Here is a 14,007-nt window from a genome sequence, read left to right as displayed (position 1 = left end):
TTGAAGAAAAACAAAAAAAAAGGAAAAAAAAAAGGGGGGGGGGGGATGAGGGAAGGGGAAAACCGAACTTTCCACCACCTTGCTGTGCACACATTGTGGGCGAGCTTGCGACGCACCACTGCCATCGCACAACGCATGGCCATAATGAGAGGTATTACCAAGGTCCTTGTTCAGGTGGTATTTCAGTTCCTGCTGGAGAGGTAAAGAAAGCCTGAGGGCTGTCATGGCTGACTACCTCCTGGGAATACGAATATTACTGGTCACTACAGACATCACAGACTGGAGTCTTACCGATCGCTCTCTCAATCTTCCCCATGACTTGGTTGCTTGGAATTGCTTTGCCGCACTCATAATCTGCAATTACTTGTGGCTTCTCATTAATTCTCTGAAAATCAAAATACAAACAGGATGGATAAGTCAGTGGAGTCCCCCCACAGTAAATAGCGCTTTCTGCCTTTATTAGTGTATTCAGTATGTCAACTGCGCAAATCCAGATCTATAATAACACAATGTTCATCACATCCTATTCTCCAAAGCATATAAAGCTCACCACACACATTATATTCTCTGCCATACCTTTGGGGGAACCACCATTCCCCCTGCCACAGCCAGTGTATGGTCCATACACAGACACCAAACTGCAGCCATGCAAATGGCGAGTACTCATTGGTCAGCAGTCACTGGACAAATGAGAAACGCTTCTTAGCAGGAAACTCTTCATGGTCATGTGACTGTGCTGACCAATGAGTGTTCGCCATTTGCAAGTGTTACTGAAAATGCTCAGTGCAGGGCTGCAGTTGGGTGTACAGACCATACACTGGCTGCGGCAGGGAGCAATGGCAGTTCCTCTAAAAGGAATGACCCAGCAGGGGTGGGGAGACATTTGGTGAGAAACTGGAATTACCTTTAAGTTGACTGTACGGTCAGATTGTAATGTGTATGGTGAACCTGACTAACACACACTATGGAGACAGCAAATAGACCCATTACATTTTTGGACTGTGAGAAGAAAGTAGAGCACTAGGGAGGAATCCACACGAGTGGCAAAAACTCCATGACCTGGATTCCCTGTATGGGCCTCAGTGTAAACTGCAAAAATCACTTGCCTATAATCCACCGCAACCAAGAAAGAGGGATCTGGTTCTCAATGACGACATGTGAATGGCTCCATTGAGTTTTAACCACTGCAATCTGCGGTCATTTAGGAGACTCTGCCACTGCCTGTACCCCACCATCAGTACCTACGTCACCCTCCCCTGGCACTCTGTGTGCAGGAGTCATGGGTCTGGGACAGAGTTTACACTAATAAGAGACTGAATACTCAGACTTCACCACTCTATTGTGGGTTTGTGGACGTTATATCCTAACCTCTGCTTAAACAAAGTGTCATTTGGCAGAAATACGGAGAGTGAAGAAAAACGTTATCTCAGCCTTGCTATAGAAAGTCTCACAGTCAACATTACAGCAAGTTATATTCAAGCAAAATGGTTTTTGTATTATTGATCAGGACATTTTTTTGGGCCCTACAAACCCCTACAAAGGGGACTCGGCTGCCCAGAAAAAAAAAAAAAAAAAGAAGAAGAGGCTCTGGATGCTTACAGTGGCCAGGTCCTTCTGAGTTAGGCCTTTAGACTGTCTGCCTTGTTGGATGACTTTGCCCACTTCTAGTGGCACTCGGTCGTGGTGCAGTTCCTCGGTTTCTCTGTCCAGCTTGGCTGTGTTCTTGGTTATTGTGTGCTGCTTATTCTGTCCCGCTGACCCTGGAGACGGATACCAAGAACACATGTTTATTAAGTACATTCATTTGGAAAGGACTGTATACTGTATTGTGCAGACGGGCTATTTATACTGCTCTACACTCATCTATTCTCATTACACACGGGTCATTACTCACCATCCGGTTTGCCGATTGGCCGGGAAGCCAGTTTCAATCAAGCCGGCCAATCAGAAAGCTGGGTCATTACCCGCCCCCCTGATCGCCCAGGAAGCCGGCTCCATACCAGCGAAAGCACCGGTATCGGTACCGGCAAGGACCAAAAGCAAAGTATCGGTACTCGATACCGAAAAACCGGTAGCAGTGCATCCCTACTAATAACCATATCAATCTAAACATTTGTAAACTTACTTATTGAAGATGCCCATAGGATGAACTTCCTCAATGCACTGACACAATTTCAGCCCTGTGAATATGCACTTCCTTGAGTCACCACTCACAGAGGCTGCCTTCTGAGCTACAACTCGATGTCTGAACTTCACACAATGTAACTTCATTGCTTGCTGGAAGCAATGCATGATGGGCTATGTAGTCTTGAGAATTGGAGATTGCGTCACATCAAGCAGAAGGGAAAGAGAAGCAAAGAACACTGGGAATCCATGAAGTTGATGAAAGTGGTGGGCAGATGGAAGGCAGCACTCGCTACATAAAAGGGATTTTTCAAGTAAGCTTTGATTGTATTATAGAAAACTCCTCTAGTATGTATTCCTATTACAGTGCTGATGTTATAACAGGATAGTATATGCTGGGACTTTACTACTCCTTTCATGTAATTAAGTTGATCTCGGATTTCAAAGAGACTATGCACTTTATTGCTGAAAAAGCTAAATTGCATCTAACAAGTCATTGTTGTTCCCCATTGGCCAAGACATGTTTGTTTAGAAAAGGATCTAAAGTACTATGATGTATTTATCAGGACACAGCTTCCATACACGGCACTTATTTCTTGTCTGATCACGATTCAGAACTTACATTTTTTGGAAGTCTCCACCTCGTCCCCTTTTCTCTGAGCTGCAATAATTGCCTGAAAGACAAGGGTTGCAAATATAAGGTTCACAAGAAACATTTCTACTGTACTGAATAAATGAGAGTACATCAAAGCAGCTGGCAATAAAAGGAGTCGCCACAAACATGGATCAGCACAGAAGTCGCTTTACATGCAGCTTGCTATAACCTCTGCACTCCAATGATAACCAAGCAGATGGAATACAGAACTATATAGATTACCATGCCTGCTACAAATCTAACTAATGGACAGAAAACAGATCTCTGCGTTTATAGGAAGCCCAACAGATCACAAAGAGCCTACAAGTCACAGCAATTATTTCTCACATACCAAGGTCGCAATTTCACAGTCGCAGATTTTTTGCATTTTGAGTGAAAGGCCCGATCACTCAGGGGCCTCAGTTGCCTTCATATACAGTCACTATACAAGGATTCTTAAAAAAACATACCCAAAATCATTTTTGTTCTGAAAGAGTGGGTAAGGGTCAGAATGCATGTCAGGTTTGAATTCCAACTTGGGGGGGATGCACCTTCCACTGTCACCAAGACAGAAAGTGACTGGGAAAGTCAAATCTTCCAACAGGGAAAACCTGTTTTGGTGACAACTGCTTAAACGTGGAGAGTCAGTCTCACTTCCTAGTATGTCTCTGGAACAGGGAGTGAAGGGAAGTTTCCCCACTAGTAGTCAGGATTGACCAAAATGTTGGATGCACGGCCCCCCACTATGAGAACTCTGCTCATCTAACCACACATGAGCAGTCCTCTTACAGTTCTCATTCATGAGGAGCTAGGGACATTCATCCATAGAGAGGGGGAGCCCATGGGAGCCGCAATAAGAAAAGTATTTTTATTTGCAACGAAAGTTGTAACAAGGATAAAAAAAATAAAAGTAAGAATCAAACACTTTAATCAAGGTGCCTTTTAGTCCAAGACACTTGGTCAGAGGCAGTCCAATAACATTTGGATTATAAAGAGCTTCAGTTGGTTGGGCTTGATCATGGAGGTGGACGTATAGTTTGAGGCCAAATATGACACTACAGTGAACCTAGAAGACAAAGCTGCAAACCATTACAAAAGGTTTACAATGCCTATAGAAGAAACTTAAGCTGGGTATGAACTTCATTTTTTTTCCATTCAGCTTTTAAACATTGTTGATAGAGGAATCTCCTGCTGCAGCTACTGCATTTTGACAGTTGGCCCAGTGGGCTGTCAAAGAACCTGAACAGTGCCTGCGTCTGACAACTTTCCACACCACTGTTGAGATGTCAGATAGGAGCCGGCAGACGGGATCACCCACTGGGCAAACTTCAACTAGTTCATCAAGAAATCAGCCAAAACGTGCTCAGTGTATAGCCAGCTTTTGTTTGGTGTTAAACACACTCCAAAATGCAAATATTGCACTATAATGAATCCTTTCAGACTAAATAGAAAACAGTACCATTTACATTTCTACGCGTTATGACGACATGCTATGAAACCACAACAAAGATGAATGGAAACTCTCCAAGACTATAAACAGCCATCCAGGTAACTTGCAAAACAAATCTACATGCCTGCCCCTTATATGTGCAGCTCAGGCTGCCAACCTGCAGGCCAAACCTACCAGAGGAGCATACATCAGAATTGTTTTCCCCCCCCCCAGACATTTACTCCCTGGATTTATGAGGAACAAAGAAGCCGCACAATGACCACATGCAGGTCTCATACAATCAAGAAGACTGTCTGTTCTATATTCTGATAACTAGATTTCCTCTGTATAATACTAAAATACAGTGTCAGATCCGTGTATATAATGCATATCTGGTGTAAGTCCAATGCTGATATTGTCTGGCTACAGGATGAGGTCATAGCTGGCGGCCTAGTACACACATTTAAAAAGACTGAAAATAAATGACATCATGTTGGAATGGAGGTTTGACAGCGGGAGAAATCCAATTCTTGGCAGCGAGTACAAAATAGCAGCTGCCCATATACGCAGCATAAAAATTACCATGTGCTATATATACACACACACACACACACACACTTGTGCAAGGCAGTCATATACTGTGTTACCAACTTTTCTAGAGCTGGAAAGACCACCCGAGATATGACTTCTAAGAATGGACTTATCTTTAGGGCTGTAGCTAACGATTATTTTCAAAATCAATAAAAAAAAAAAAAATAAGGCTCCAGTGATTGACTACTAGTTTGTATTGAGATTCTAGTCAATGACTACTAGTTTGTATTGAGATTCTAGTCAATGACTACTAGTTTGTATTGAGATTCTAGTCAATGACTACTAGTTTGTATTGAGATTCTAGTCAATGACTACTAGTTTGTATTGAGATTCTAGTCAATGACTACTAGTTTGTATTGAGATTCTAGTCAATGACTACTAGTTTGTATTGAGATTCTAGTCAATGACTACTAGTTTGTATTGAGATTCTAGTCAATGACTACTAGTTTGTATTGAGATTCTAGTCAATGACTACTAGTTTGTATTGAGATTCTAGTCAATGACTACTAGTTTGTATTGAGATTCTAGTCAATGACTACTAGTTTGTATTGAGATTCTAGTCAATGACTACTACTAGTTTGTATTGAGATTCTAGTCAATGACTACTAGTTTGTATTGAGATTCTAGTCAATCACAACAGCAAGCTTGGAGCGGTGAAAAATAAAATAAAAAAATTGTGGTGTGCAATATAGTACATTATACAGTGGCACAATGCAGAATACCACCAGCCATATAGAGTACAACAAATCCCAGCAATATTACATTATACAGCGCAATGCAGAATACCACCAGCCATAGAGTACAACAAATCCCAGCAATATTACATTATACAGCGCAATGCAGAATACCACCAGCCATAGAGTACAACAAATCCCAGCAATATTACATTATACAACGCAATGCTATAGAGTACAAATCCCAGCAATACATTATACAGCGCAATGCAGAATACCACCAGCTATAGAAGACTACAAAACCCAGCAATACATTATACAGCGCAATGCAGGATACCACCAGCTATAGAGGACTACAAATCCCAGCAACAGTACATTATACAGCACAATGCAGAATACCACCAGCTAGAGGAGGAATACAACAAATCCCAGCAATAGTACATTATACAGCTCAATTCTTTGAGGACACGTGGGTGTAAGCCGTCTAGTCTAGGTGCTTTGTTCACCTTAATTTTGTCTGTTTCTGGACCATATGAATAGTCAGCCATTGTGGTTCAGTTATGGACTTGTTATAGCCTGTTCCTTGGTGTGCACAGAGCTGAAGAAAGTATTTCATAGGATTTGCCTTCTTTGTCCCCAGTTACCAACTCTGAGTTACCTTGTATGGGGCCGACATGCTGAGACCTGTTTTTTTTACTGTTAATATATTTAAATAATTTTTGGGGGTTAGTCTTGCACTCTTTTGCAACCCATCGCTCGTTTTGAATATTTGAGAGCTTTATTTCTTTTTTACATATTTATTATAGTCTTTGTAGCTTTCAAATGAGTGTTCCTTAATTTTTATATTTTTTAAACGCCCTTTTCCTATTGTTTATGGCTTTTTTAACATTGGATGTGAGCCCCATGGCTTTTACTTTTAGCCTTTTAAACGTATTGCTTACTGGAATATATTTTGCCATATGGTTGCCAACAAATGTTTAGAAACATTCCCATTTTTGTTGTTTCTATGTAAATATTCTATGTAAATATTCCCTCTCAGTCGAAGTCTTAAAGATCAGCCCTCAGCATGGGAAAATTTGCTCTCCTGAAGTTGTGTTTTTTATTTTTCCAGTATGTGAATGTCGTTTTCAACTTACCGGTAAGTTAAATTAAATCATATTATGGTCACTGCTACCCAGATGTTCTTTTCTATGAATATTTGTAATAAGCTCTGCATTGTTTGACCTTACCAGATCTACTATAATACCCATTTATTTTGTAAAATATATAAGATGAGATTTAGAGCTGCAGCTAACGATTATTTTCAAAATCGATTAGTTAGCCGATTATTAAGTTCGATTAATCGGAGAAAAAAATAAAATACATTTTAAAAAATGGCTCCAGTGATGGGACTTCTAGTTTGTATTGAGATTGCAGTCCATCACAGGAGCAAGCTTGGAGCAGTAGAAGTAAAAAAGATAAAAAAAAAAAGTGTGGTGTACAATATAGTGAAATGAAAAGTGTAAAATTATACAGCAATGAATGCAGAATACCACCAGCTATAGAGGAATACAATAAATCCCAGCAATAGTACATTATAGCTGGCGGTATTCTGCATTGCAATGTATAATGTACTATTGCTGGGTGTTGTAGTCCTCTATAGCTGGTGGTATTCGGCATTGCACCACTGTATAATGTATTATTGCTGGGATTTGTTGTACTCCTCTATAGCTGGTGATATTCTTTGATTTGTAGTCCTCTATACAGTGCAATGCAGAATACCACCGCCTATATAGGAGTACAACAAATCCCAGCAAAACATTATACATGCAGTGTACAATGTATTGCTGGGATTTGTATTCCTATGTATAATATACAGCACAATGTACCATCAGCTATAGAGGAATACATATCCCAGCAATACATTATAGAGCACCATGTGTGGGAAAGTGCAGGCTTACCTGAGCAGTCTTCCAGCAACTTGCTTCTGAGATCGGGCCTGTCTATCGGCGGCTGTCATCCCCCCACACCTGCTCCTCCTTACTACATCTCCCCGCGTCCCTGTGCCGATCGTGGATGTGGGCGGGCGGTGAGTGTGAGGCGGGAAGAAGGTGCGGCGTGTAGAGCGTGGATGCGGGCGGGCAGGTCTGGCAGCGGTGAGCGTGAGTTGGGGAGGAGGTGCGGCGCGCAGCATGTGTGGAGCCGTGAACAGGGCCAACTGATCGGAAGCCGATTAATCGATTATTGAAAAAGTTGACAACTTTTTCAATAATCGATTATAATCGATTATGTCGATTAGTTGTTGCAGCCCTAAGGAGATTACAAGTAAATAGATACCCAGCATTTCTGAATTAAAAATTAAGTGCGTCTGTGAAAACCAGCAATAGTACATTATACAGCACAATGCAGAATACCGCCAGCTATAGAGGAATACAACAAATCCCAGCAATAGTACATTAGACAGCGCAATGCAGAATACCACCAACTATAATGTACTATTGCTGGGTTTTGTAGTCCTCTATAGCCGGTGCCATTCTGCATTCATTGCTGTATAATTTTACACTTTCCATTTCACTATATTGCACACCACACTTTCTTTTTTACTTCCACCGCTCCAAGCTTGCTCCTGTGATGGACTACAATCTCAATACAAACTAGAAGTCCCATCACTGGAGCCATTTTTAAAAATGTATTTTATTTTTTATCCGATTAATTGAACTTAATAATCGGCTAACTAATCGATTTTGAAAATAATCGTTAGCTGAAGCTCTAAAAAAGAAAAAAAGAATAAAAAAGTGGTACCCCAAATTCTCCATAGGTGACATGTGAATGACCTGTATGGGGCTTTTAAATTATCTGTGAATATTGGCCCTGGAAATATTGCCTTCACTGTCCCACATGCAGCGATACCCAACATTTGTAGCAAGATCGTTATTTTTCTTTCTACGTAGGCACACCAGACACGCGTTTCCTTTAATACATGCGTGTAGTAGTAAACTCTCGAACTTTTTTCAATCATAAATCCAGACAAACAGTACTCTGCTTGAGAATGGAGTCCCTCTAAAAACAGGAAGTCAGGACCAGTGCTCAGGGGGACCAGCTGATTCTGCAGGAAACAAACTTTTAAACATCAAGAAGCTGCATCCATTGTAAGCATTTGAAGTAGCTTAAAATCCTTTTGACTTTAATATAACTAACTTTTTTTTTTTAACTTAATAGCCATCACATAAGGGGGCATACAAGCCCTCTATGTGAAAGCATACTAGTGCTAACAGGTACCCTTAGCTAACAACTAAACCTGGCGGAGAGCAGTTATTACTTTCACTCATCACTGGCTGGACAACTCCCTTTCTGGTCCCTCCCACATGGAAAGTACAAAGTATCCCCAATTTGTAAACAAAGTAACTGTTCATTATTTGCATTGTTCTAAGTAAATGTTAGCATATTCTTGAAATAGTTTCACCTAATCCAGACAGACAATTAGCAGCTAAATTGTTAATAAAGCAATGCTTATACCTGGCTATGTTTGTCTCAAAACACTCCATCAGTCTCAGATAGAAAAAGGGAAATAGTGTTTTTCATGTCATACATACAATATTTGGTGTGACTACCCTTTGGCTTCAATCCAGCATCAAATCTTACACTTGCACACCGTCAGGGATTTGTAGGATTAGAGTCAGGCGTATGATTAACCAAATATACCAAAAGCAGGTGCTAATCATCAATTTCATATGTCGGTTGAAACAATCTTTAACTGAAACAGAAGTGTGAGGCTTCAAACTGGGTGAAGGCCGTTTCATGTCACAGGTCATACACCATGGTAAGACTGAGCACAGCAACAGGACACAAGGAGGGGAATTGATCAAATCTGGAGTAGTTGCCCATGGCAATCAATCAGCTTCTATCCTTCATTTTGAAATCATAACTGAACAAACTGGAGAGAAGCCGATTGGTTGCCATGCACATCTGCTCCTGTTTTGATAAACTCTCCTCAAGGTAGTTATATTGCATCAACAAGGTCTCTCCAGGGAAAAGATTTCAAAGCGGACAGGGGATCCAAGAGATGCTGTTCAAGCTCTTTTGAAAAAAAGAAAAATTGGGCAACGTTGAGGACCGTAGACGAAGTGGTCGGCCAAGGAAGCAATGCAATGAAAGACACATCATGCATACTTCCCTTCAACAACGGAAGATGTCCAGCAGTACCATCAGCACCGAACTGGCAGAAACCAGATACAACCATCTACTGTCCTGAGAAGTCTGGCCAGAAGTGGTCTTCATGGAAAAATTGTGGCCAAATAGCCATCCCCTAGCCCTCTCCTCCATGCTGGGAGGAGGGTACAGCAAGCAGTGGGCGGGTGCAATAGGCAGCCTGCTGTTAGCTATTACAATTTTAAATAGCCAATAGCAGGCTGGCTATTGCACGCACCCACCCACTGCTTGCTGTATTTACATACAGCTGCCGTTTGCAGAATCTTGCCACTAGCAGCTGTCCTTTCCTGGCTGAAGCTATTTGAGCACCATGTGCTTACAATACAATTATTATTTTTTTTAACCAGTTGTTGACATCCGCGGTGTTAAACCCCCTTCCCATCCAGGCCATTTTTCAGTATTCAGCGCTGCGGTACTTTGACATTTATTCCGTCATGCAACGCTGTACTGAAATTAATTTTATACCATTTTTTAGGGACAGATAGAGCTTTCTTTTGGTGGTATTTATTCACCACTGGGGGTTTTATTTTTTACTATATTAAGGAACAATTACCGAAATTTTTCAAAAAAAAAAAAAACTGTTTCCCCTATATTAAATGATAAAACATTTATTATTACCCAATTTTTCGGTAAAACATAAAAGACGGGGTCACGCCGGGTAAAAAGACACCAAACATGTCAAGCCTTAAAATTGCGTGCGCGCGCGAAACCTCAAAAAACGAAGCTGGCCGAACGAGCACATATAGACGATCGGCGGGCTATGGAGCCGCCGACCGTCTATATGTGAAACACCCGGTAACGGGTGTTTGCATTGGCCGGGTCTCTTCAGCCCGTGCGCGCCCGCTAGGGGGCACGAGCGAGCAGAAAAAAATGCCGTCTGGAGACGGCAACCCACCAATGCTGCAGTGCCGTCCGTCTTTTTACAACGGGCGGACGGCAAGTGGTTAAAAAAAAGTAATTTTCGGTCTGACAAATTCTACTGCGGAAGGTACGTTGCGGTGCCATTCATACCAATGGCTCTCCAAACGCGCCTACCATCCACAGTGTGATCGCCCGGTGCACACCAGTGCCGTGCCATTGCAACATACAGTTTTATTCTGAAGTAAATGTTATGTTTGTAACACTGCATTTGTGTATGTTATTTTAAATTAAGGATGGCATTTTTTTCTTTATCGATTAAATTGGAAGAAAAAAATAAATTAAAATACCAGCCAACTAATCAATTATGAAAATAACACAAAAGAACAAATGGGGCTTTCAGGGTGCCAAAGAAAAAAACTTTGCATAAAATCTCATGTCTGAATAAAAGACTAATAATTTATAGATATTAAAACCAATAGTGCACATATTTATTAACTAGCTACATCAACAATGTCCTTATCTTCACAGGTATCACAAACCTCACACAGGTATCCATGCAGAAAGGCACTCATGTGCACCGTAAGAAAAGAGGTGCTGGGTATCACTGGGGTGGTCAAAAGGAAATATACACCATCTAAAAACAATAAATATGTGCACTATTGGTTTTAAGATTTTAATATGTATAAACAAAAACACAGCCTTTTATTCAGACATGTTTGTTGAAAAATCTTTGGCACCCTGAAAGCTCCATTTATTGTTCTTTTGTGTTGTTATAATTCTAGGGGTGTGGTGCCACACTCTCACCTCCATCTCTGCAATTTACACGGTTTAGAATATGAAAATATATATATATACACACACACATATATATCTTGCTCAATATTAAGTAGGTCCCCTTTTGCCACCAAAACAGCCCGACCCATCGAGGTATGGACTCCTCTAGATCTCTGAAGGTATGCCGTGGTATCTGGCACCAAGCTGTCAGTAGCAGATCCTTTGAGTCCTGTAAGTTGTGAGATGAGGCCTCCATGGAACAGACTTGTTTTTCCATCACATCCCACAGATGCTCGATTGGATTAAGATCTGGATGCTCGATTGGATTAAGATCTGGATGCTAAATCAACACCTCAAATTCGTTGTTGTGTTCCTCAAACCATTCTTGGTCAGCAACAATGTTTAGGTAGGTGATACGTAACATCCACATGAATGGCAGGACCCGAAGTTTCCCAGCAGAACACTGCCCAAAGCATCACATTGCCTCCGCCGGCTTGCCTTCTTCCCACAGTCCATACTGGTGCCATCTCTACCCCAGGTAAGTGGAAAACACGTGGTTTGTCTCCATTCTCTTCCCCCCCCCCCCCCCAGCCCTACAAATTAAAAAGGGCAGCTGCTCATGTCTGTATACTTTCACAGTGCAGCAACTTTAACTTGGGATGTCGCAGTGGTGCTGCTTGCCCAGCGCGCACACAGAGGTCAATGGGACAAGGCCACAACCATCAAGGAAGCCAACAGCAAAGGAACTCAATCTACCGTTGTGTACAAACCGGGCCAAACCCACTCCTGACATGGCAACACACATCCTATTCCAGAACACACTTGCCGCTTCGCAGCTTTATGCCTAAACTGTTACTCCAGAGATCTATATTTATCATTGCCCCTAGCCAAAGGGATTTCTACTAGGGATGCACAGATACCGATACCAGTATTCCGATACTTGTTATCCGTTCTGCTACAGGGGGATTTTCACCAGTACAAGTACTCATGAAAACGCCCTGTATCAGCACAAATACTTTACATTTTGTTAATAGATCCGGCTGCCTGAGGTCCTGCGCTTCCTGGGGACCTCAGGCAGCCTGCTGGGGACCTCGCGGCCGCTGTCTTAGACAGCAGAGATCCGGCTGCACATCTCCTTACCGCAGCGACCGGCGCAGCCCGCGAGAGCCCCGCACCCACCCGTGCAGCCCTGGAGAGACTGCGCACAGCCTCCTAAGCAACACAGTATGTAGCTTCATATTATTCTGCATTGCTGTATAATGCATTGCTGGGATTCGTAGTCCTCTAGAGCCAGTGCCTTTCTGCATTGCTGGGATTTGTAGTTCCTGTATATACATAGCAGTGAGTGCTATACAAGCCAAACATGGTCTTTGACGCAAAAATGGCTTCTGTCTGGAATATTTTCAATCTGAGTCAGCATAACATATTGCAGTCCCAGCAATCAATCTGCATCCAGCCGCCTCTGACTACAGCAAAGTAAATTGTGATTCCGAGTTAAAGTGTATCTCTATTTTTTTTAAGGGTTAAATCCGCATCAGGTCTTTGTTGCTGAGGAGATCCTGCTGCTGTAAGAGATATTTAAAAAAAAATGACTGTGTTGTGCCTCCAGGAGAGGAATGAAGGGAAACCTGCCCAAAAGGGAAAGAAAAAAAATCCCTGGGGGTTATAACCATTCCCTGTTACAGTGGTCCCCACATTGTGACCCATGCTTGCCCTTAAACACCGACTTACGGGTCACCAGGGCGGTCGGCCACAGACACCGACCCGCAGGGCACCCAGCCACAGATACCAACCCGCGGGGCACCAGCCATGTCACAGACAACAATGGGCATTATTCCTTCCACAGACAACATGTGGCATTATTTCCCTTCCCACTAACCACAGGCTTTTATGCCCACTCATGAACCCTGGGGCATTATTTTTACTCCTATTGTCTAGACTACAGCATTTTATACTCCCACTGGCCACACTAACAGCCAATAAGACTCTTTGGCTGTTAGGCAAGATGGCAGCTCCCAGAAAATCACCATGGCCACGGGAAACCTCAGAAGTGCACATGGGACAACCCTGGCTTATTATAACACTGTTATTTGTAACACAATAACTGGTGACAGGTTCTCTTGGTGTTGCTGTCCTACAAGTTCCAGCATGCCTTACCAGTTTCTCAAGGCTTGGCCTGTTTCCTCAGCAGCTGGAGGGCCCAGGCTGGTCCTCGCAAGGAAAATACGGAGCTTCTGTGAGGGAGAATACAACAATGGAGGCCTCGGCGAAGCCTTTGCCACGAATGGCAGCCATTACCTGCTTGGATTTGGCCTGCGCAGCAGTCGGGCCCTTCTTCCTCAGGACGGTTACGGTGTCCCAATCGCTTTCAGCCATATCTGCTCTCTTCACTGCTCCAGACGTTACACTGATGACCAGACGTGCCAAACCAACGCTAACTGTCTCCGCTCCGCCCACCGAGCGCTCTCATTCATCCACATCCCCGTCAGTCACCGCTGCGCGGCCACCGATTGGCTCTCTACCACCCTCACCTCCATTGGCAGAGGCCCGAGGAAAGATCTGGAAGGCAGGGGCTCGGTATCACAGAGAACAGCGATTGGGGCTTGCCCCGCAGTACGCCTCTTTTGATTGGCCAGCCGATTCGGGATTGCTGATTGGCAGTGGAACAAAGCCTTGCCCATTTGGAGTAGAAGCTGTTCATTGGCCGGGGGGTCTGAGTGGAAATCCCGTGA

At 42.8% G+C, this 14,007-nt stretch overlaps 1 protein-coding gene across 3 annotated transcripts in view; it reads right to left on the bottom strand.

The window, feature by feature from the left end:
• The window catches only part of EDF1 (endothelial differentiation related factor 1), a 17,458-nt gene extending 3,771 nt beyond the window's left edge, over positions 1-13,687 (bottom strand). Inside the window, exons 1-4 of one of the 3 annotated variants that reach the window (XM_018556749.1) lie at positions 13,574-13,687; positions 2,747-2,798; positions 1,600-1,760; positions 292-385 (exon numbers count right to left, since the gene is read on the bottom strand). In XM_018556749.1, the coding sequence (XP_018412251.1) occupies positions 292-385; positions 1,600-1,760; positions 2,747-2,798; positions 13,574-13,651 (385 nt within the window). In that variant the 5' untranslated portion in view covers positions 13,652-13,687. The remainder of the gene's footprint in view (positions 1-291; positions 386-1,599; positions 1,761-2,746; positions 2,799-13,573) is intronic. The other 2 variants (XM_018556750.1, XM_018556751.1) reach the window with 2 other exon arrangements.
• Positions 13,688-14,007: the final 320 nt, after the last annotated feature.

This window comes from Nanorana parkeri, unplaced genomic scaffold (assembly GCF_000935625.1).
Source record: "Nanorana parkeri isolate BGI_ZX_2015 unplaced genomic scaffold, ASM93562v1 scaffold251, whole genome shotgun sequence".
Lineage (NCBI taxonomy): Eukaryota > Metazoa > Chordata > Amphibia > Anura > Dicroglossidae > Nanorana > Nanorana parkeri.
This window is presented reverse-complemented; position numbering and strand designations above follow the sequence as displayed.